General features: G+C 51.5%; 8 protein-coding genes across 8 annotated transcripts; 2 read left to right on the forward strand and 6 right to left on the reverse strand.

Moving 5' to 3' along the window:
• Positions 1 to 861: 861 nt before the first annotated feature.
• On the reverse strand, positions 862 to 2,398 carry STEHIDRAFT_125125 (phosphoglycerate mutase-like protein). The gene is made up of 9 exons (XM_007309341.1): positions 2,368 to 2,398; positions 2,288 to 2,317; positions 2,176 to 2,221; positions 2,110 to 2,117; positions 1,836 to 2,044; positions 1,679 to 1,776; positions 1,390 to 1,610; positions 1,225 to 1,326; positions 862 to 1,151 (listed from the first exon to the last, which is right to left on the reverse strand). Exons 2-9 carry the CDS (start codon positions 2,297 to 2,299, stop codon positions 966 to 968), a joined length of 882 nt encoding a protein of 293 aa, XP_007309403.1. The 5' UTR covers positions 2,300 to 2,317; positions 2,368 to 2,398; the 3' UTR covers positions 862 to 965.
• A 275-nt stretch (positions 2,399 to 2,673) lies between these two features.
• Positions 2,674 to 3,348, forward strand: STEHIDRAFT_161767 (uncharacterized protein; the record flags this gene model as incomplete). The annotated part of the gene is made up of 3 exons (XM_007309342.1): positions 2,674 to 2,881; positions 2,945 to 3,120; positions 3,175 to 3,348. 3 exons carry the CDS (start codon positions 2,674 to 2,676, stop codon positions 3,346 to 3,348), a joined length of 558 nt encoding a protein of 185 aa, XP_007309404.1.
• Positions 3,349 to 4,540: 1,192 nt separating this feature from the next.
• STEHIDRAFT_149948 (uncharacterized protein) lies at positions 4,541 to 10,471 on the reverse strand. Its single transcript, XM_007309343.1, has 17 exons — positions 10,328 to 10,471; positions 10,107 to 10,244; positions 9,970 to 9,996; positions 9,784 to 9,917; positions 8,125 to 9,728; positions 8,008 to 8,042; positions 7,866 to 7,953; positions 7,459 to 7,801; positions 7,342 to 7,386; positions 7,275 to 7,279; positions 7,126 to 7,216; positions 6,936 to 7,040; positions 6,859 to 6,875; positions 6,722 to 6,800; positions 6,636 to 6,652; positions 6,480 to 6,574; positions 4,541 to 6,425 (listed from the first exon to the last, which is right to left on the reverse strand). Exons 1-17 carry the CDS (start codon positions 10,366 to 10,368, stop codon positions 4,715 to 4,717), a joined length of 4,575 nt encoding a protein of 1,524 aa, XP_007309405.1. The 5' UTR covers positions 10,369 to 10,471; the 3' UTR covers positions 4,541 to 4,714.
• Positions 10,472 to 11,006: 535 nt separating this feature from the next.
• Positions 11,007 to 11,709, reverse strand: STEHIDRAFT_66446 (uncharacterized protein; the record flags this gene model as incomplete). The annotated part of the gene is made up of 5 exons (XM_007309107.1): positions 11,007 to 11,100; positions 11,164 to 11,179; positions 11,249 to 11,322; positions 11,434 to 11,584; positions 11,661 to 11,709. The coding sequence occupies 5 exons, from the start codon at positions 11,707 to 11,709 to the stop codon at positions 11,007 to 11,009; spliced, it is 384 nt and encodes a 127-aa protein (XP_007309169.1).
• A 700-nt stretch (positions 11,710 to 12,409) lies between these two features.
• Positions 12,410 to 14,435, forward strand: STEHIDRAFT_125129 (uncharacterized protein). Its single transcript, XM_007309344.1, has 4 exons — positions 12,410 to 12,444; positions 12,495 to 13,162; positions 13,222 to 14,258; positions 14,315 to 14,435. Exons 2-4 carry the CDS (start codon positions 12,645 to 12,647, stop codon positions 14,341 to 14,343), a joined length of 1,584 nt encoding a protein of 527 aa, XP_007309406.1. The 5' UTR covers positions 12,410 to 12,444; positions 12,495 to 12,644; the 3' UTR covers positions 14,344 to 14,435.
• Positions 14,436 to 14,516: 81 nt separating this feature from the next.
• Positions 14,517 to 15,025, reverse strand: STEHIDRAFT_161770 (uncharacterized protein; the record flags this gene model as incomplete). Its single annotated transcript, XM_007309345.1, has 3 exons — positions 14,517 to 14,556; positions 14,629 to 14,832; positions 14,907 to 15,025. The coding sequence occupies 3 exons, from the start codon at positions 15,023 to 15,025 to the stop codon at positions 14,517 to 14,519; spliced, it is 363 nt and encodes a 120-aa protein (XP_007309407.1).
• A 633-nt stretch (positions 15,026 to 15,658) lies between these two features.
• On the reverse strand, positions 15,659 to 17,998 carry STEHIDRAFT_171898 (uncharacterized protein; the record flags this gene model as incomplete). Its single annotated transcript, XM_007309346.1, has 4 exons — positions 15,659 to 15,770; positions 15,834 to 16,960; positions 17,018 to 17,170; positions 17,231 to 17,998. The coding sequence occupies 4 exons, from the start codon at positions 17,996 to 17,998 to the stop codon at positions 15,659 to 15,661; spliced, it is 2,160 nt and encodes a 719-aa protein (XP_007309408.1).
• Positions 17,999 to 18,353: 355 nt separating this feature from the next.
• Positions 18,354 to 21,200, reverse strand: STEHIDRAFT_149951 (DNase I-like protein). Its single transcript, XM_007309347.1, has 10 exons — positions 21,057 to 21,200; positions 20,896 to 20,997; positions 20,680 to 20,834; positions 20,090 to 20,624; positions 19,912 to 20,038; positions 19,719 to 19,848; positions 19,368 to 19,666; positions 19,212 to 19,313; positions 18,922 to 19,135; positions 18,354 to 18,838 (listed from the first exon to the last, which is right to left on the reverse strand). The coding sequence occupies exons 1-10, from the start codon at positions 21,124 to 21,126 to the stop codon at positions 18,446 to 18,448; spliced, it is 2,127 nt and encodes a 708-aa protein (XP_007309409.1). The 5' UTR covers positions 21,127 to 21,200; the 3' UTR covers positions 18,354 to 18,445.
• Positions 21,201 to 21,475: the final 275 nt, after the last annotated feature.

Genomic DNA, 21,475 nt, shown 5'->3' on the forward strand with positions numbered 1-21,475 from the left:
AAAACAAATCAGTGTCGACTCAGGGTCGGGGGCACCAGGAGGAATTACCGACGCTGCGGCTGGGTCTGCACCAAAGGGGAAAGAGGGAGAGTATTCGAGTTTGGTGGAGGAGATGTATAGGTTGCGAGCGAGGGTGGATATGATCGATACGATGAGGAGCCCAACGGACACTGAGCCTCTCCCGAACCCATTCGAAGATCCGCCGAGTTACATCCACACACCGAGGCCTGAACTGGGTCCCGGTACTTCCGGGGGCTCAGCTGGTCCGGGTCATACGGGAGGCATGGATCGAGTTTGAGTGAGGGACTGAGGCTGCCGTAATGTTGTGTTGTTTTTATATCTTTATGTACTTTTTGGACTCTTCTTGGTGTTCTTCCTTCTTTTATTTATCTTTTTGGGCTCGTTATGGTGTGTTTCGGCGTTGGCGATGAAGTTGTGTGGACGCTAGACGCCATGGCTCGGACATTCACGTTTTGTACGTAGTTTACGGTAGTCTACTGAGGAATCTGTGCGTATATCGTCAGCCATTCATGATATTGTTCGGGAGGGATCGAGGATTGTCAACAGGCCCACGATCGGTACTCCTCCACACCTTGATTGACTGAAGTCAGTCTCCCGTCCAAAATCATAAGGAACTTAAGTACTCGCAGATGATAAAATATGAGTACTCCTCGGGGCCCGCATTAGGACAATTGATGGAGCGGAACAATAAAATCGGGCGATTTCGGTCGGTTTTTCGACCAATGTAAGTAAGTTAAACGCCCTGTTGCGCGGCACCTGAGTAACTCTAACTGCGTCCACATAATCCATTGCGAGCTCTACGAATCGGTTTCCTACTCAGGCTGCTGCAGGAGTGTAAGGGCGGTCGAAGTGATTTTCTACATTCTACTGCTCTATACAACAGTCCTCGAGCATCATACACAGCCAGACATCTACGAGACCAACGTACTACACCTACGTCTAAATTACAACTGCGACGTGGTCGGCTTACCCTCCCCAACCTCATCATGCGCATTACTCTCCGAAACAGGCAGCGCCACCGTCTCCTCCGCCTCGGTGTTACTACTCGAAGTCTTACCCCCGAAGAAATCTTGAATCTTCTTCTGCTTCGGGTCGTAGGCAGAGCTGCCGATCCCACCTTGTTGACGTTTCTAGAATTTCAATGCAATGTGAAGTCAGTAGTTTGCGCATGTGAGAGGATTCAGATGGTGAGCTGAGACGTACGACAGCGTTGATGTGGGAGTGTTGATTGACAAGAGTACACCTGACTGCGAGCGGTGGTACTTCTCCCTCTGCAAGCTGCATCTTCTCTCCCTCTTTCTGGCCCTGTGATCGTCACAGCGTCAGCCATTGCATAACAAGCAAGACAGAATATATGGTCATACGTACCCTGACCTCTACCTCAAGTCTTGTCCATGCAGTGTTCAATAATCCTCTAAAATCACCGGATTGAGGGTCTTCACTATCCTTCACCAATAGCCTCTCAATGAGCTTGCTGATACAGAGACCATGGCTGACAAGGGCGATGTGGACGTTCTTGTGGCCTTCGAGGGCAGCGGTGCGGATGTGCGGGAGGACGAGCTCGTTGATAGCCTTTTCGGCACGGTCAGCTATATAGATCACAGCATCACGATTAGTGGTGAGAAGGTCAAGAACAAGAAGAGAGAGACAAACAAACCGAGGTCATCGAGAGATTCTCCCTCAGGGAATTTCGCAGCGTTTCCCTTCAGGACGGGGAATATACCGCGAGCGAACTGCTGTTCGAGAGTAAGGTCCCTACATAAAGAAAAACGCGTTCTAACCACTTGCTCTACATGAAATAGTAGTGAGCATACTCTTCGCCAGTGAACGTCCACGGTCTACCCTCCGCGATACCAAAATGCTGTTCTCTTAGTAGTAGAGATTTGCTGAATGTGGGCTTCGGTTCGGGTTGCGCGTCATACAAGGCCTGGGCAGTGCTGAACGCCCGTTTGAGAGTAGAAGCATGAATCGCGGTGAACTTCGTGTTGGTCTGGGTGAAGTATTCGCCCATGGCTCTAGCTTGCTGTGGCAGGCCACAGGGGATTAAGTTTCAAGCGGCGTGTGGGGCAAAGGGTGAACGATACCTACGTTCATTCCTGAACGAGCGTTATAGGCTTAGTATGCCATTCTCTGTGGGAGAAAAAGATTATTCACCATGATTGGAAAGAGGTGCATCTGACCATCCAGCCCACACCGCGCGCTAAGACAGTACAGAGTCAGACATCGACGGGTAAAGAAACGGTGAACTTGAACTCGATGCACTTACCAGGTTGTCCATGCTCTCCCCATGACGAATCTATTCACCAAGCTATAGCCCAACAACGACAATATAGCCATTTCACTTACAAATGTGACAATCACAGTAGGTTTGTTGTCAGACATGGCGGTCGAGAGAAAGAAGAGGTTTGCATGACTCGGACTGGGATCGAACCGTCAGTGTTGTCTGCAAACAAAGGCGCGTGTGTGGCGGTGTGGCGCCCGCTTCATTTCCCCGCAATTGGCTGACTCAGCGCCATACCCAAGCGCGTCGGAAGAACGGAGAACGTTCACGCACACTCATCCATAACGCTTACGCGTCCTCTGCTTTATATACCCTTCTCATCCTACGCTGCTCTATAATACCCTCTTTACCCTCTACACTCTACATGAATCATGTCTGGATCAACCCCAGCTCAAGAACGAGACGAACAACTGCTTTCCATCGGCCACCAGTGCTCGTCAAAGACTTGTGGCCTTGTCGATTTCCTACCCTTCAAATGCCAGCACTGTTCTCTTCCATTTTGTGCGGAACACTACCTGCCAAATGCCCACAGCTGCGAGAAATACGATGAGACGAAGTTCAATCGTGTTGCACCATCTTGTGCGTGTAACTCTTTCTCGTGTCTCGGAGACGGTGTACTGAATCGTGGCGAAACAATGACAGGCCCGCTCTGTAACGATGTCATCTCTATCCCTCCAGGAGAAGATCCCAATATCCGTATGGAGAGACATTTCACCACAGACTGCACCATCATGACCGGCAAACCGAAAGCCAAGTCGAAGCCGACTTGCGCGAACACGAAGTGCCGCAAAGTCCTCATTTCACCCATTTCTTGTGATGTGCGTTATCTTGCACTTTATATCTTTCGTACTGTCACTAAACTATCTGCACAGAAATGCAAGCACCAATTCTGCCCACAGCATCGCTTCCCTAATACCCACAACTGCGCCGCCCTCAGCAACCCCTCCTCGTCCAAACCGACCAATACTTTCTCCGCCTCCGCCACAAACATTTCGTCTCAAACCTCCGCTGCGACTATGAGTGCCATGGCCGCTATCGGAATATAGTTCCACGTCGAAGAATATCTTTATTGCATGCAATGGAATTTTTGAGAACATGACAGGAAATGACGAGGACCTTGGCCTGTGTGGCACCTATCAAGTATCGATTCCGGGTTTTCCCGATCCGTTCCGAAACGCCACACTGTTGTACCACTCGCACAAAACAAATAGACTGTATATTCCAGAAGATAGATCGACGGAAAATGTCCAATCCCAAATCACATCCTACATAACCAAGCACTCCTTATCACCCTCTCCCTTCCCAGCCGCACCTCCACCCGCTGCGCCCCTCCGTCCAGCCCTCTCAGCCTCCAACTCTGCCAACAGAACCTTTTCCTCCTCGCTCAACAAACCCTTCTTCGCCCGTTCCTGCATCGCCTTCCTCCGAGACTCGCGTTCTTCCCTTGCTCTCCTGAAGTACCAATATGAGGTGACGGTAACAGCACCCCGAGAGAAAATATGAATTATGTAGCGAATATATTGTAATAGAATAAGTAAATTATTATAGTGAGATATTGAACCCGGTTTGAGAGGATGGGAACGCGCGAATACAATGTGGAAGAAAAATACAGTGTAGATAGAAATACAGTATTGTGTCGATCACGCAGAAGCGAATAATGGCGGAGGCGCGAACGACGATGCGAAATCCATGACAGGTTTATGGGGTGGTTTGGGTGCACAACGATCGGGAGGATTCATGGTAGATTCATTGACAGGTGAAGAAGTGATGGTCGAGGTCGACGTAGACGTAGATAGAGGTGGAACAGGAGACCTAGCAGCGTCATGAGAGATCACATAGCATAAATGTAAATGAAAGCACATACCTGTCCGTCTTAGAGAATGGGTTCGTCATACCCGAACTGCTCGAACCACTTGAACCCGAAGTAGACCTGCTGGCGATGGCGACAGGTACTAATGTCTTAGCTCCGGCACGAGCAGTCGCTGCAGCCTTTGACGCGGAGGAAGAAGGTCCTGAGGCGAGCGAGCGTTTGATAAGTATTATGCTGCACCAGCCGCCTATCCAGTAGTACACCCACCCCCTGCCACAACTGAGGACCTCCCCCCTCTCCTCCGACAACCGAAACTAGGAACAAGAAGACGAATGCGCGTAATTAAACGCAGGGGAACTACGTGCAAAAAGTAGGTAAATCGTAGAGTACTGATATACATCGAGCTAGTGTACAGATATCGTCGCCGTCATCACCGTCATGCACAGGTCATCTCAGGACCGAAACCAAAGGGATATAAGTATAAAGGTATTTACGTGTGTGTGCGCGCGTCATGCATCGAATCCAGAAGACCAAGGGTATACACAGAACCTCAACGAACCCCAACAAACCATAGAAAGCCACAACCTCAGCTGATAAAAAACTTATGACCTCTTATGCGTTACATCCTCCAAATTGGAGAACAACCACCTCGTCAACCAGGATCTATGCTGCCTACTCTCCTTCTCGGCCTCCTCCCGATCCTTCCTCGCCCTCTCATCCGCGGCCTCCTGCTCCTCCACCATCGCCTCCTCCTGCACCACCTCCTGCATCGTCACCGCAGTCAACGCTCTATCATGAGTATTGCCATCACCGCCTGCCGAAAGGCCCGCCAACCTCGAACTGGAGCCCGAGACGCCTGTGAGGCGACCGATATTAGGTGGCACCATGATGCTGATACCGGATGAAGTGTGGTCTGTGCCATTGGAAGGCTGAGTGAGGAGCGGGCCCGGAATGGTGAGGTTCGAAGGGTTGGCATGCATCATCGGATGGCTCTGATTCCTAATCTGCCCGAACGACCCTACCCCCGCTCCTGCACTTGTCCCTGCCCCAGACCCCGACGCACCTGCTACAAACAAGGAACTCGGACTCGTCACACCCATCTCTTCATCTATACTTCCCGACCTCTGTATCCTTCCTGCGATACTCGACGGCGGGTCCATCGAAAACGTCGTAGAGGCCAAGGAAGTCAGCCTCGTCCTCTGCGTTATCGCAGAGGGCTGTTCAATATTGAATGTCTGCCGCCGATGAATAAATGAGCCTTCCTTCGTTGAAGACCTGGCGGTCTTAATACTCTTGTCGCTGCTCCGCTTGCGACCATACCCAAGAAGAGAGGGTCGACGGGTTCTGTTGGCGGGACCAGCGTAGTCTACATCGTCTTCTTTGTCGATAGCACTAACACGGGATGCGATGGCTGGCGGGAGGTTGATTTCTTCGCTTCCATCGAGGTGGCGCGTGAAGTATGGGGAATTATTGGTGAAGTGGCTACCTGGCTCTGCGAACGTGATCGGCTCCAGAGGTTCCGGCGAGGATCTATATGCCGATCGGGGAGAACTGAGGATGCTAGGATCTACATTGGCGTTGTTCGCCGTCTCCATCAACTGTGGACCACCCGGGACGACCCAAACGCCCAGTTGACCTGCGGAGGACAGCGTCGTCAACGACATCTTGACGTCGACCGTATCATCTAAGTCTAAAAGACCACAGGGATCCCGAGGCAACCAGAGCGCATTATTGACAGGTCGCGTGTAGTACGGATTGTCGTAAGGATGGTTCATATCCGACTCGTCATCCCACGCCGGATGTGGTGGGTGGCGTGACACAAGCTCTGTCGGATTTGAAGCTGCAGTGGACACAGGATCGGCCCTATAATCCGCCAGATCCTGCTCCAACACGCCAAAATTCTGCATCTGCATTCGCTCATGGTCCGCCTGACGCGATAGACCCTTCCCACTGGAATAATCGCCGTGCCCATCATCACTTCTCAATCTCGAGAACGAAGCTGTACTCTCCGCAAACGGATTCGGCTGTCTCCTGATTCCGTGATGTTGCCGGTGAGGGAAGTTGGCGTAAGAGAAATCGAATTTGCCTGAGAGGCGCCATGTTGACCAGGCCTTATTGGTAGATTTATGAACAGACTCGGGGGAGTCGGGAGATTGGGGAGAACCGGGTTCGGAATCGAGTTCGGCATGAGCTTCGGCGGACATGTGTGAAGTCGAGAGGTCGACGTCGTTGGGGTCGCGGTTGGTGCCGCAGATGATGTTGGCCTCCATGATATCGTCGCGCTCGTACTTGGCTCGACAGATACGGGTGATGCTGGTGGATGTGTCAGAATATTTCCCTCTGAGAACTAAATAAGACCTGACGCACATCATCTTGGCGAACACTGTCATGATGACAAGCACGGCCGAGAGACCGACATTGGTGCGATTCTTCAGGACTGCCATGTACGCAAGGAAGACGAACTATCGATATGCATGAGCAGGGTGCAATATCAAACGAGCGTGGATGCAGAGACTGGCTCACCTGAGAGAGAAGGAGGCCTGATGATGAAGAGCCAATCGTCAGCTGAACAATATAGCGAGACACCCTTAATCACAGAAGTGACATACCATCTAGAGAGTACCGAATTATACGAATCATCAATTGTTGTCCGTTACCCTCATAAATCTTCGCATACACATGTAGTAACTACCACGGCCTTCGTCAGCACCTCATCTCTCATCAGCATGTGCATAAATGAGCCTACTTGATTCCGAACAACAGCTACACGTATCGCTATTAGCATCGAAAGAAAGCGATAGACTCGACGACATTGAGACTCACTACTATCGATTGTGAAGTAAACCCACGCGAACGGGATGACCAACGGGTTCAACACCGAAAAGACCACGAAGATATGTATGACCAGCAGGTGATTGGGTAACCAGTCTGCAAATCACACGAGCAGTGTACCATGAACAAAAATTGTTGATAGGGTAAGTGAGAAATATGACGGGAGAAAATGAAGACGTACAATAGTAGTTGAACGTCCGTGGTCTGATACCAACAGCGCGACGACGAGGCGTGACGGCTCGTTTCGTGGATGGATATACGAAGAGAGGAAGCTAGTGTTCCGATATGGCATTAGTCGATATGAAGGTGTACTAGAGACAGTGACCTTACTCCGACTACATCAAACGAAATAATGTCAGCATGCAAGGATATAACAGTGGACTAAAAGAGTACTCACACATCACAAGCTCAATGGCCCCATGTATACCCGTCGTAAAAATCACTGCCAAATCATACGTCAGCCCAAACACTCAAAACCACACAAAAAGGGGCCTGGCAGGACAAAACGACTCACTCCACCCTACATAAAACGGCCCCGCACTCGGAAAACTATCACTTATAATCTGCAACACGTTCGTATCGCTCTCCGCCTTCGTCAGATCCGAAAAGCTAAGCAGCAAGCTCTGCAGCGTCGCAGTCCCGACACAGAAGAACACGAGCACGTTAACGATCAGGAACTTGTAGTACCGGGTCATGATCTGGTCATGGATCGCGGAGAGGGTGATGATAGTGTGTGCTTTTTTGGAGATGAGGAGGAGGATGAGAGGGATGAGAAGAGAGAGGAGAGCGACGAGGACGGTGGGAAGGAGGGACTGGATAAGTTCTTCCTCCCAGGGGTGGGCTTGGAGGTAGTTGTACTGTTGGAGCAAAAGAGGGTCATCAGTTGTTCAGTCGGAATAAGCGAGAGATACAAGATCTCACCAGTGCCGGCCAGAGTGAACTGATGTTGCCTATCGAGACCAATGCTACGAAGGAGGAAACTGGAAACACCCAGAATATCGTGAAGACCCTATACACGGAGTCAGCAAACAATATCAATATATATGATCCCCGAAGTACTTACCAAACAGCCGAATTCACCACCCAATCCTTCAATATCTATTTAACAGAAGAGGGAGGAAAATCAGACATGACCTATAAAACGCCACCCGCCACACATAATAAAACTCCAATCACATACCTCAGCCCTATACGACGACTTCATAATCCTCGTCCAATCCAGGTCCTCATACCCAGGCGCTGGGCTCACCAAACAAGCCAACGGATTGCTCGGATGCACCGCCAAATACTTACATGCCCTCCTCGCCGTCTTCGGATCCCCAAACGTCACAAACGCCGTGCTCACAGGCTCATAATCCGTGACCTTCTTGCTCCTCGCCTCCGTAATTAACTGCGTCAATAACCCGAGCTTGGCGGTGTAGTAGTCGATGGAGGGAACGGTGCGGTTACGGAAGAGGGCTTGGAGGCGGACAAGAGGTTGGTACGGGTCGAGAGATTGACGCGGAAGGGAGTAGAGGACATCCCAAATTGTTTTGCGTGGCGAGGATATGGATTCGGGGAGGTGCTGGAATGGTCGGGTATCGGAGTCGTCGTTGGATGTAGTGCCCATCGCGCGACGGAAGGAGGCCGTGATACTATGAATGACTCGGGCGGGGACCTTGGTCTCTGAAAGAGGCAGGACGCCAAACTCTTCCACGAATGGCCGAAGTTCACGTATGAGGAGCTCCATATCGACACTCGCGTCTTTCTCCTCTACGCCTTCGACCGTCTCGCCTATATTCTCTGCACCTCCTGCTTCCTGTTCCTCCGTAATCTTGGGAGCGGGCTTAGACAGGATATCTAGCGCGATCTTGGAAGTGAACCGTTTCATCACAGGACGGGAGGACCCAGCACGTTCTCGTTCTTGGCGGTCCATAGCGTGCTTGACAGCGGTAAGAACCTTCCTCGCCAGCTTGATATGCGCCGTTTCCAAACGCTTCAGTACGTCCTCTCTCCGCTCCAGCAACGAAGACAACTCCGTCATCTTCCTCGCGATGACGACCCTATCAACGACCACCGGTGCCCGATCATTCTCTCCATCCGCTTGGTCTCCTTCCTCCGCACATTCCCCATCCGTACGAACGTTAGCGTGCGGGAGTATAGGCAGCCTCTTGACGCGATTAAACAGGAATGCCGCGAATTTGTTGATCAGGCCCGGCTGAACCGTCCCGTTTTTAGCGAACGGAATCGCAGGTTTGTCCACATCCCTCGACAAATAATACGTGAAATAATCCGCCAGGTCTTTCTCCGAACGTAAATGGTGCGGGATATTCGTCACCATGACCGTACGCAGTCTTAATCCACGCGTGTCCGCGTCTTCGCCTTCGGGCTGACCTGAGTTGGCTGGGAGGGAATGAAATGGGAATTGGGGGTGGGGATGCGGGTGGTACTGCTCTGGCATTCCAACTAGTGTGGCTGATTTTCCGGTCGTTGGGGCTAAGGTGGAGGTGGCGTCGGTGGTGGCGTGGGCGTTGGAAAGGCGTTGCGAGAGGGCTTCTAGATAGTTTCGCCGGTAGATGAAGACGCCGCGGCAGACCCATGCGATGGTGCATATCCAGGTAGTGGAGATCCAGAAGAGGAGGATGATGTGTATCCAAAGGAGTTCCAACCCTTCGGATGTGGCGACCAGAGATGATATAGATGCGCGGGTCATAGAAAGCCGGGAAGTCGTGCTGTCGGAGAAGTGGACATGGATAGGGAGTAGAATGGGGGTCGTCGTCAGGGTGTGTAGGAGGGTGAACCAAGCTGGATGGGAATGAGAGATTTAGTGGCAGTGAAACATAGGGAGCGGAGTACGTACCGCAACCGCGCAGAAATCGGACGTAGAGTGTGGCGTCTAATCCTCTCAGTTCATGAAACTTGTCCTCGGGAAAGTTGATGACCTGAGGGACCCATGAAAGCGGCCACCCTTTAGGATGCGACGGTGAAGGATTCCTGGACGGGGTATAAGCGAATGCTTAACGGAGAACAATTTCGACTTGCTCACTTGGCCCACGATCGACCTTGGTATAGACTAACGAGCGGTCATTAGCACGCAAGCCAGCACCAAGTTCGAACATCCAGCATGAATCCAGCAAGGTAGCTAGAATAAGAATTTATGGTTGAAATATTACGAGTACTCACTATCCGAACTCCCATGTTTCCACACTTCCCAGTCCGTTCCCCCTCCTTTTCCCCCGCCTCTTCCTCTTCATAATCTCATGTGCCGTGATACATATCACACCCAGCCCAAGCGCAATCACAGACTGGTTGATAAGGCCACTTTATGTCCCAACCACCAAAAGTATCACACCACACCAGTCAGACCTCGACATTTCTTCCGAAATAGAGTAGCGCACGCGCACCTGTAATTCTTCGAGAACAGTCTGCTTTGGATCGTGGCCATTCCAAAGGACCGCTAGGGTACGCTACGGCGCGTTCAAAGACTTATGATATCGAGCGAGATGTGGTGAAGGAAGAGGAGACCGTTCGGCGTGGGACGGGGAGCGCATAAGACCACAATGCGGTATCGGTTCACTCTCCGTTCATTACGCGTGCTATTTATAGCGGAGTGACGCACTCAAACAACCGCAGACAACCGCACACCTTATTTGCAACGTATTGTCCCCATCTTGCAACTTTGATATCGAGCACGAGGTCAATTCGCAGAAAATGTTGGCTGTAAAATTACAGAACGATAAATAGTATGGGGTATTTCTCTTTATCTTTGTTGCCTGAGACCTAAGGCCGACAGGACCGGGTGAGAAGGCCTGTAAATAGTCCATAATTCGTCTTCGAAGGGCAGCTGACCCTCTCTTTCGTCAAAGTCACACCAGCTCGCACAAGGAACCTCGGACGCGTTGTAAGTTCAGTCAAAGCGTGGATCCCCGGAGAAATCAGTATATAGGCGACACCTAGGTCGCACATCCTCCAAATCCTCATATATCAGTCGGTCTTGTGCAAACGGCCATGCACAGTCGAATGGGAGGGAAAGAACGGAGGACTCGTGATATTAATTGCGAATCCAGCAATGTACAGTGCGCTCTACTTCGTACGAGCGATACGAAGCTTGTTCGGCTTGTACACGTAATTCTCCGCATAGTTCTTCGGAGGAATACGCTGGATAACGGGAGGTTGCCTGCATAGGGAAAGTAAGTGGACATGTCAGGGAAGCTATGAGCCACAAAGGACAAGCACATACACATAGTAGTCCCAGCCTGAACAAGCACGATATAGAACATCAGCACCACACGCCTTACAACTCTATGAACACAAAGCACACGCACCTTGCTTCTCCGCAAAGTGAACAGCATCCTCCTTTGATCGGAAGGACATGCGCAGTGCTTGGACATAGTCCGCGCTACATTTCATACACCATGCAACCAACCAGTTCCATTAGCGTTCGTCTCCACAAAACACTACACCACGCCACACCAGGCTCGGAAAGTATACGAAGCAGGATGAGACGCACGAGCTGGCCCACCCCATCAAGGGGTTCTCCCATCGTCCACCTCCCGGTAGGATATCAAAGTCGATGCGCCATTTCTCAGTCTTTCCCGAGCCGCTCTGCATCGTGTTCCTCGCGGGTTGGTATATCCGGACCTGGCGGTGGCGGAGTTGAGCTAAACTCACGTACAAAAATGACATTCAAAAGAATCAGCATGACGAGCTGATATATATGAGAAATACGCGACGCACCGGGTGCACCGCTGATAGCGTCTGCAGCGACAACATCCTTCTCCGGCATGGGGGTGATCTCGACAGGCTCGCCCGTCTTGGGGCGGCTCTGTTCGGGAGCTTTCACTTCAGAGGAAACATGACGAAGAGGAGCAGCAAGTGGCCTAGAGATAGATGGCCTAGATACGGCCTGTGTACAAGCCCGTAGCAGAGACATGGGGGTGAGCGTTGTGATTGACAGTGACCACTGACCAACGGCTTCGCGCTCACGAGTTCATGAATTACGTAATTGCACCATGGGGGGGATGCCGGGAATAGGATCCAAGTTGTGGCACCTTTCCATACACGCCGCCTTGCTTGTCACCGCCACAAAATTAAGAAAAACTGTACACCAGACATCGACTACATGACGAGAATATCTATGAATTTGGTACCCCTTGTGCTATTTATCTTCAGCTCACCGAAGAACCTTCAATACCGAACGATGAAGCAATGGTGTTGTGGCGCCGCAGCCTCACAGCCCCGGCCGGCGACGGCCGCGTCGCTTGTCACTTGTTCGGTTGACCGCCTCCGAGTCCAAGTTTGTTCCAAGTCGACCACGTCCTCGACTCAAACAAAACAAACCCTCTACGCTCTTTGTCTTTACTTCTCTTTTTGTCTGGGCAAAGGATTGAATCCAGGTCGAATGCTCGTCTTGAGTTGTCTTCAACTTCCAAGCACATAACCGCCTAGCCTGCCATACGACCGTTTGGTATCACCCCCAGGATTCGTGTAGACATGGACGTTGATTGGGAAGAGCCAGAAGTTAGTCATATTTTTATTTCTTAAGAGTGCGACTCATTCATGCGCAAGCAGAAATTCAAATCATGGGATCTCTCCCAACGCACTCACCACAATTCGCTCTCTCCAATCTGTAACGCCTTTCCCTCCGAGCTCCTTGCCGAAGTCTTCGCCTACCTTTCCATCTCCGAAACGCCTGGAGAGCGTCACATAATCGAGTCGCACATGCTCAGTGCCACTCGAGAAATTCTCGGCTGGATCAAGGTTACGCATGTGTGTCGCCACTGGCGCAACGTTGCGCTCGACTACCCCTCTCTTTGGGGCCACATCAGCTACCAGATCGGGCCTGAATGGACGAAGTTGATGATGGAACGAGTGAAAGCTGCCCCCATTATCCTAAGGCAGAGGCGGAGCACCAAGCACACCGTTGCCCTTGGAGAGGAAGACTACATTCCCTCGAGGATTGGCCAGATCGAGGAATTGGACCTCTATGGTCATCCCGTCGACTTGCGCAAAATATTCGATGGAGTGCAGGGTAAAGCTGCGCCGAGGTTAAGGACGCTTTGCATCCACAGTGTACATCGCAAATATAGTCTGGCGTCTCTGATGCTCCAAATCCAAGACAGTCTCTTCCTTGGCGGAGAGGCGCCACTTCTGCGGGAAGTTTCTCTTACCAATTGCCGTCTTTCGTGGACCTCGCCTCTACTCAATCACCTCACATCTATGGATATTCGTCAAGAGAAGTCTGTTCAGACTTTCTTGTCCTCATCTATATATTCATCTGACCTCTTTCATCGCACAGGGGATCACCTGTACCTCCTCCCAGTGTCGATGAACTCTTTGATGTACTCGAACGTCTCCCTCAACTGCAGGGCCTCTCCCTCGAACATTCAGTCCCCTCTTTTTCCGCCCTACCTCAGTTTTCGGGGCGCACTCTAACCTCCAGATCTCGCACTGTGAATCTCCCGGAGCTGGAATCCCTCTCTCTGGACGGAGACCACTCCGACTGTCTTTCTCTCCTTCAAAGCTTGTCGTTTCCGCCCTATATCGACGTCTCCATGCGTTTGCAGCCATCGCTCACACCAGCGGAGCGTCCGCACGTCAAAATCATACAGGAAATTGCCAACCGCGTGAAGACGATGGTGAAGGACAAGCTTCTACCCATATCTCGTGCATATATTCGCGCACCTCGCATCGCTCCCGACTCCTCCCACGAGCCGCATATCCAACTCCTTGTCGAGCTTCCTCGACGTCATATCAACTCCGCCCGCGAGAGGTCCTACCGCACATCATTCAATCTCGAGTTCGATTTAGAGGACGATATGGACGATCCGGTGTTTTGGGACATCGCTCCCATCGTGAAGGACTTCCTCCATCTCATGCCCTTGGACGGGGTGGAGGTGTTGGATATGCAGGTCGTCGAAGAGTTGTATCTGTCGCCGCCGGAGTTGATGGATATATTGCACGGCATGTCAAAAACATTGAGGTCTTTGAGGATCGCAGGGGCGGTGGCCTTCGGGCTCCCGAACGTGTTGAATCCGTCTTTCAGCGGTCCCTCGTTCTTGCCGAGACTGAAAGACCTCACTCTGTTCGATTTCGACTTCCAAGTCGCAGAAGGTACAGCCTATCTCCGCCTTCTCCTCAACGCTCTCGGATATCGAACAAAGCTGGATCCCGCTCGTATTCTGCATATGCTGTCGTTCAAAGATTGCTATTTCGCTGTCGGTGGGGTTCCAACTTTGCAGGAGTTCAAAGGGTGCACTGAGACGTTGCTACTTCCGAGAGAGGACGAATTGCACAATCTAGACTGTAGTGAGGATTATGTGGCAATATATCCAGGTGCGTCGTCCTTTGCCCTGGTTACTATGAGTGTAACTGATTGCAGGACTTTGTAGAGGATTTCTGTCCCATTACTTTCATGTGACGCGCTAACCATCGATACTCGCAACTAATGTTTCGCTCCTTACTTACTTTACTTTACCTTTAATAGCATACCTCTGCTCCTCTGCACAATCCGAACTACACACGCTTATCAGCAGCCACCAAGTCCGACATTTTGGCTTCATTGGAATTACACCATAACGCCCAAACACCTTCCTACTTAAAGCGCGACGGAACTTCCATAAACTCCAAGTATCTAACAACGTGCCCCGGTGATTGAATGCGATCAGTGACTCGCCAAATAAATTGCAGTACCAGAAAGACTTACACTCCGTCAAAGTCCTTCACGTACACAAGCCTACTCGTACCGACCTCTTTCGGCTTCATCGTCCCAACCAACTCGCAGCCCGCCTTCAAGACTGCTTCGACTGTTTCGTCGAGGTTGTCAACCGTGAAGGCCAAGTGGACGCTCCCAACATCGGACGGTGTGGGCTTTATGTGGGTGCTGTCGGTACCAATGTACTGAAGAAACCTATCGAACAAGAAGTATCAGGATCAGTGAGGTTGCAAGTCGCACCGGCAAACAGTGGCTAGGTCGGTACGCACTCGATAATATGGCCTCCAGGAGCCTGCACCTTCTTGATGAGCAGATCGCTATTGATACCAGTTATTTCTTCGACTGCCTGGCGCGGTGGTTTCATTTCCTCGCAGACCTGGCAGCCCATGACGTTGACTGTGGTAGCATGCGTGTGGCGTGGCGTGTGAGAAATGGAGTCGATGTTAGCATATAAGTACGTTCGGAGTGCAGGACGGGGAAAGATGAATACCGACCCCAGAATGCGACCGATTTCTCGAGATCAGTCACAGTGATTCCCGTATGGTCGCACGAAGAGATGATCATCTTGGGCTAAGTTCAGCGATGAAGGAAAGTCGAAGAGGCACAGGCAATAAGTATCAGTGTTTTCATAGCTTTATATACAGAGACAAGTTGATGAATCATCGAAGTTTCGGACCAACGTGAGGTTCGATGAGAACCAGATAACATTTCAGGATAAGGGACGAAGTCCGATGACGCAGAGGTCATCTTGTCTTCCATTAGTACCAGTCACGGTGATCCTTGCTCTCAAGGCCGTGTAGTAGCGTGTAGTCTGTATAGGTCTTAAAGGCAAGCCATCGTATTAGAGCTCGAGACTCCACACAAGATGGAAAGTTACGGTTCGACTCGACAAGACGAGAGCGCAAAGGAGCCAACTCAAACCATTCAACTTCGATAGCGACAAATAATATTATTCCGATAGCTACCGATAACACCGTCGAGGTAATCTGCGAATACGCACAATCTGCTCGCCTGAGACGCCTTACCCCTGCTCCTCGTCATAATCCTGATCGTCGAAAAGGGACACAAAGTCCTCAAACACCTTCATCCGTTCCCCAACCGCTCGCTTCAAATGACCCTCGCGTATCGAATACCTATCATCCAGCTCGTCAGCACAATAAACCGGACCAAAAAAAACAACCACAAGAACGACTCACGAAGAAACCTGCCCATCCTGCCCCACGAACTCTATCCTCTCCTTGTCCACGTCAACCTCCAACTCCACCCCGTCCAAAAACATAATCCTGTACCTCCCTCCGCCTCCCGCACTCATCCCGCTTACATTTGCGTCCCCAGCGTTTCCACTCCGGATTGGTGCGTATCTTACACACCACCCTACGTCCGGTATGAACCTCGTCTGCAACGGTCCTGGCGGACTTCGCATGGAGGGCCACTCAATCTCATTATCGACGAGCATCGAGACGGCACTCTTCGCCTTTTTCGGATAGCTCGAGCCCAATCCGAAAGACGGAGACCTCCGTCGGTAGCCTTTCGTCTTTGGCGTTGAATCGGGATCGTAGTCTTCATCGTGACTGTCCGGAATGGGATCGAAAACGGTACTGCTGGCCTTACGCATGGTGTCATCTGGAATATTGAATCGCGGAGAGGATTTGGAGAGTTTGGGGCGCGGGCCGATGGTGAGCTCGGAGAGGTGCTTGGAGGTGGAGAGGAAAGAGGACGCCCCGGTTGCTGCTGCGGTTGAGAGTTCTTGGACGGAGGGACTGAAGCGGAGCGTTCTCTTTCGTTGAGAGGAGAGTGGCCGTTCGACTATGGGTGGCGCGGGTTCGGTGCGAGAGAAGGAAGCGGGATTAGGAACAGCAGGCATGTCGTTGTCTATGCGATAGAGACCTTCTGTAGCCTGCTTGTCTGAAAGTCCCGGAGAAGAAAGTGAAGCAGGTGTCCGTTCTCCAGCTTCGACAGCCTTCACTACCAGCAAAAAATCCTGAAGAACACGGATTGCTTCCTGCTCCCTCGAGCCCAGAGAGGTCCAGTCCTTCTTGACGAGACCACCAGATGCACCACCGTCTTGATTCCAAAAGAGCACCTTCTTGTTCCACTCCCCAGTAGCAGAGCCAGACTTCGTAGACCCTGAGACAGACGTAGAAAGTTCGACCGTGCGCTGTTTCCGAGACAAACGCACCAGCATAGTTGCAGAGGATGCATTATGAGACGATGCAGGCGACACTGTAGAAGCAGTTGAGGGGGTATCAAGTGCGATGGTCATATCCGCGTTCGGAGAGTTGGCCATGAGAGTGCACGTGCAGTTACTTCGATAAAGTATCAACTAGAGGAATGACCATCGCTCAGCTCGAGTAACACCAAAGTCCGAAAAGCAGCTTACCTCGGGAACCTTCTTCTTGACATGCTCTATCACTCGAGCAGCTTGCTGGTACACTTTGAGATACGGCTCGGGAAGATCTTCGAGGCTGTATGTCGCGCTCGCTTCTGCTAAACAACATGGCGTGCTCAAATGTGGAGCGCTGAACACTTGTATCTATGGAATTGCGCGGTTAGACCAGGTCGAGCAGGATTCTGAAGGGTTGTGTAGTTGTACCTGTTCGCCATCGGGACTGATTACTAACACTTCGTTGCCTTGACGTCCCTTCCGTCTCTCGCCCTCACGAAAATCCACCAAGAGAGATTTCGAAGGGAGGACGACGACCTGACCCTGGGTAACCTTATGCGTCTTCGATCTCAACAGGTTCGTCGTCAAAGAAGTAGGTGCTGAGCTAGAATGCTGGACAGCAGGAGATTGAGGCTTCGAAGACAAGATAGGTGGATAGGCATGCGGGCGGTCAAGTCCTAATGCTGCAGCAGGAGCGGCGGTGTGAACGTCGTCCTTATCGTCAGAGAGTAGTTTACGAAGTCCTTGTTTGGCTTCCGTGTTCTTCGGAGTGGTTTTCTGTTCCCAGTCAACCGTAGCTGGCGAGGTAACGAGCGGTTCGTGGGAGATGGAGCTATCGACGGTCAAGTCTGGCGTGGGGTCCCGAAATGGGGTCAATCTCGAGGCACCAGCAACAGGAACAGATGCACCACGCATTGATATAGTCTGTCGAAGAGGAGGCCTCCCAAGTCCCAGACCAAACGTAGGAGCAGTGACAGGTGCGGAGAAGATACGAGGAGAGTGTCGCCGAGTGGGAGCCTGAGGAGAAGGAGGAGCAGCGGTATCGGTGGAATCGGTTGAAAGATTCGAGCCTGAGAGTTCGTCTCGTAGAGATCTTCGAGGATCCAAGATATCGTTGGTTATATCGGAGAATGGCTTGCGCTTCTGCTGCAGCGGCGCGTACGGCGGGTTTTCTTTGCGGCGGGCGTTGAAAGACATGTTGACCAGCTCGTGGGGTATCGCTCAGATGGCTGTCGGTCGAGACAAGATGTGTAATGATCACAGAAATCAAGGAGTCGACGAGCTGAAAGATTTTGTAAGTGTATGTTCGCGAGATGTGGTATGAGACTTGAGGGTATCGCTCGACCTGCTATGAGGGCTCGGGATGGCGGTAAGATGCTGACTCTCGAGTATCGGCCTTGGGACGAGTTGAACTTGGCTTCTCTGAACCGCTGAGTTGGCTCCACGTTTAAACTCCGTGCGTCGAACTAGTGTGGCGCGCCACCGACGGTCACTTGCCATCGGCCCTACTGTAGAAAAACCATGAATTATGTGATCCTCATAAGCTATCCAAGCTGTAGTAAGCTAGTGTACAATATATACAGTACTTCGTCAGATTCATCATGTATTATTCGTCGTAAATCAATCCAAACCACGCCCTCCTCTTCAACACACCCTAACCTTGACCACACTCGGATCATGATCACTCGCCCTCACCCTCACACTCTCCGCCCAATTATTCACATGCACATGCACCAGATCCACGCCTCCTTCCCTGCTCGCAACGGCATTACTGACGAAGATATGATCCAGTTGTTCGCAGTTCTGGTCGAACATGTATGTATATCGTTCGGTAGGCGGGATGGAAGCTGCGACATCGGCTTCTATCATCGCCGATATTGTTGATGCTGATGATGATTCCGAGGCAGCGGAGGTGGAAGGGAGGGTAAGAGTAGTGAGAGGAGCGAAGACGGAGCGGGTTTGTGGGAAGTCGTTGAAATCGCCCGCGAGGATGATCGAGGCGTTGGGATCAAGGGCAAGGACAGATTCGATGAAGTTCTATGACGGCCCAAGACAACGATTTAGTCTTTCCGCATGAAACAAGGACAATGAATACGAGAGGGAGAATAGAAGAGACGTACGGCAACTGATGCGACCTGTCCTCTCCTCTTATCCGCCCCCGCATTGACAGGTGGCCTGGCATCCCCATGAATCGACGTACTACCCCTCTTTGAGCTCCCATGGTGGTTGATCGTGAAGAAGCGGTCTCCGGAGGGAGTTTCCCAGTGTGTGACGAGTGGCTTGCGAGCTTCGTCCCAAGCGTCGTTCTCGGGGTCGATGCGGCCAGGGTTGAGTCTGCGAAATGATAAGTCAGTAACATTCAGCGTGAGACGGTACGGAAAGTTGATGACTCCAGTGGAATGGTACGCACGTCAAAGCAACTTGACCATTTGAGTCGAGGTAAGGTCGGGTGGCGTTCCAGGCACCGCCTGCCGGTGCACCAGTTACCAGGTTGAACTTGTTTGAGTTGTACCTATGAGTGTCCTCAGTAAACCCACCCAAAATGATAGATAATCATACGGCCTACAAGTAAGCCACCCTGATGTTACCGCCAGGAATACCTCCATCCATGCCATCCTCCGGATCGATATCCAACCAACGATATTTCACAACATCGTCCGGTGAGACAGCTTGCTTGCTAGCTTCGTCGAAAATAGCGTCCGCAAGGGTGGAGAGGGTGACGTTGGCACTAACTGTGCCATCGTTCCTGCGCCCAGAGTTGTCTTGGACTTCTTGGAGGAACATGAGGTCCGGGGTGTTGAGGTGGTTGACGATGTGGGATGCGACGAGGGGTAGGTGAGAGGAAGTTGGTGCCATATTCTCGATCTGTTTGGAAAGTTAGTGAGTAATTGCAGCCGACGAGCGGAGAGAAGCGTACATTATAATCGCCCATAAGAAGGGTACATGTATCCTCGGGGTCGACCGCGAGGGCCGATGGTGGGACTTCGAAGTCAGGGTGCTCGATAATGACGGGCGTCGTGATGGGCATAACATAAAACATGCCGAACCTAGGCAACACGCGTAAGTAAGAAATGGTACACATACAAAAATAAAATTCAAGGGAAACATACGCATATTCGACTACACCCGTAATGTCAGCAAGTTGAGTGCCCAAAGCTACGACCGGGTTCTTTGAGCGGTCCAGAGGCTTTCCGATCATGATGGCCTCAGGGTTAGCGTCAGGAATCCCATCCGGTCCTGTACAGTGCTTTCAGATGACATGTTCGTTTGGGCAGTGATCGAACGAACCTATTGTGACCGTCAACCCGCCCCTCTCATTCAGACCTGTGACGTTCCAAGCTCCTCTGACCCAAAAGCTCCCAAACCTGTCATTGAAGTCTAATGCCACAGGACCCGGGATCGTCACAAGTGCACCCTCCAGGCTCTCCCAAAAGTCCAAACCATAATCCTCCGGCTTCAACGTCCCATTCACCTTCTCGAGCAAGGTATCGTTCCCGGGTACGCTCAGCCAGCCGTCGGCGCCTGTATCGAGAGCGCTGAGTGCTTGCGTGGGCGGTGAGCGATCACGACCGAGGATGATGGGCGTAATAGTATTATTCTTTGAGTAGACGTTAATCGACGAAGGAGCAGTAAGTTGGGTGCCAAGTAGGTCGTTCAGAGAGCGGTAGGAGCGATATTCGGTGACACGGGCTGCAAGGGAGATGTGGTCTCCTACTGAAATAGAATTCAGGACGCGGGTGGACTTGGTGTAGATCTTCACTCCAGAGGAATATCTAGGATCAGGAGAGAGTTCTGGATCCGTAAGCCAGAAGCTCGTTGAGCCCTATAAGCGTTGCCTGTCCATTAGAATATGTTGATAGAGATGTGCCACAACGTACCTTAGCAGTGACGATACCCCTGATGTCCTTCAAGGCCTGGTTGCGGAGCGGTGACTGAAAGGCAAGGCCTTGTATCTGCGATATATGAGGATATATGGGAGTTCCTGTCCTCCATGGTCCAAACAGTAGCACGAGAAGTCCAAGAAGAGGTAGCACTAGAGTACTAGGGTTAAACACCGCTCCAACATTTGGCTAGAAGGGTGTATTGGGCCACACCTAGCAAGACGCGTCTGACGCGCCCAACTTGTGACCACTGGCTCGTCCGCATGGACTTATGAGTGCGTAGGTCAACATCCGAGTCCCATTGTTGGCCTGCTCCTGTACATACAGTTTCGGTCGGTCAGTTCTGTGCCTAACATGCTTGACAGGTATTATACCTGCGAAGGGGTCATCCTTGGGTGGTGCCGACTGAATAATGGTATATTGCGCGCGGTTAGGATGCGGCATGATCTGCTCATAAGATACGTAGACGGTCACGTATGCAGATGGTGGTAGACAATAAAGGGCGGTTGACGGTCGCCCGTCCTCGCCAGTACTGGCCGTAATGAGTGTGGCAAACACGGTACGACCCCTTTCATGGACCCCTGCATTCAGGTTAGGGTTTATTTGACTTACATACCCAACCCAACCACAATCAACACCGTATCCAATGTTTGCCAGCCCTTGTTCTCGGCCGTATACACCCAGCCTCTAAAGCTGAGGCTGAAGTTAAAGTACGTGGAATTGCACCACCAGCCGTCAAGGTATCCTGCTAGGATGCGAGGCTTAGCCTGCTCCGAGTCGCCCAGTTTCCCAT

Source organism: Stereum hirsutum (genome assembly GCF_000264905.1).
Source record: "Stereum hirsutum FP-91666 SS1 unplaced genomic scaffold STEHIscaffold_17, whole genome shotgun sequence".
Classification (NCBI taxonomy): domain Eukaryota; kingdom Fungi; phylum Basidiomycota; class Agaricomycetes; order Russulales; family Stereaceae; genus Stereum; species Stereum hirsutum.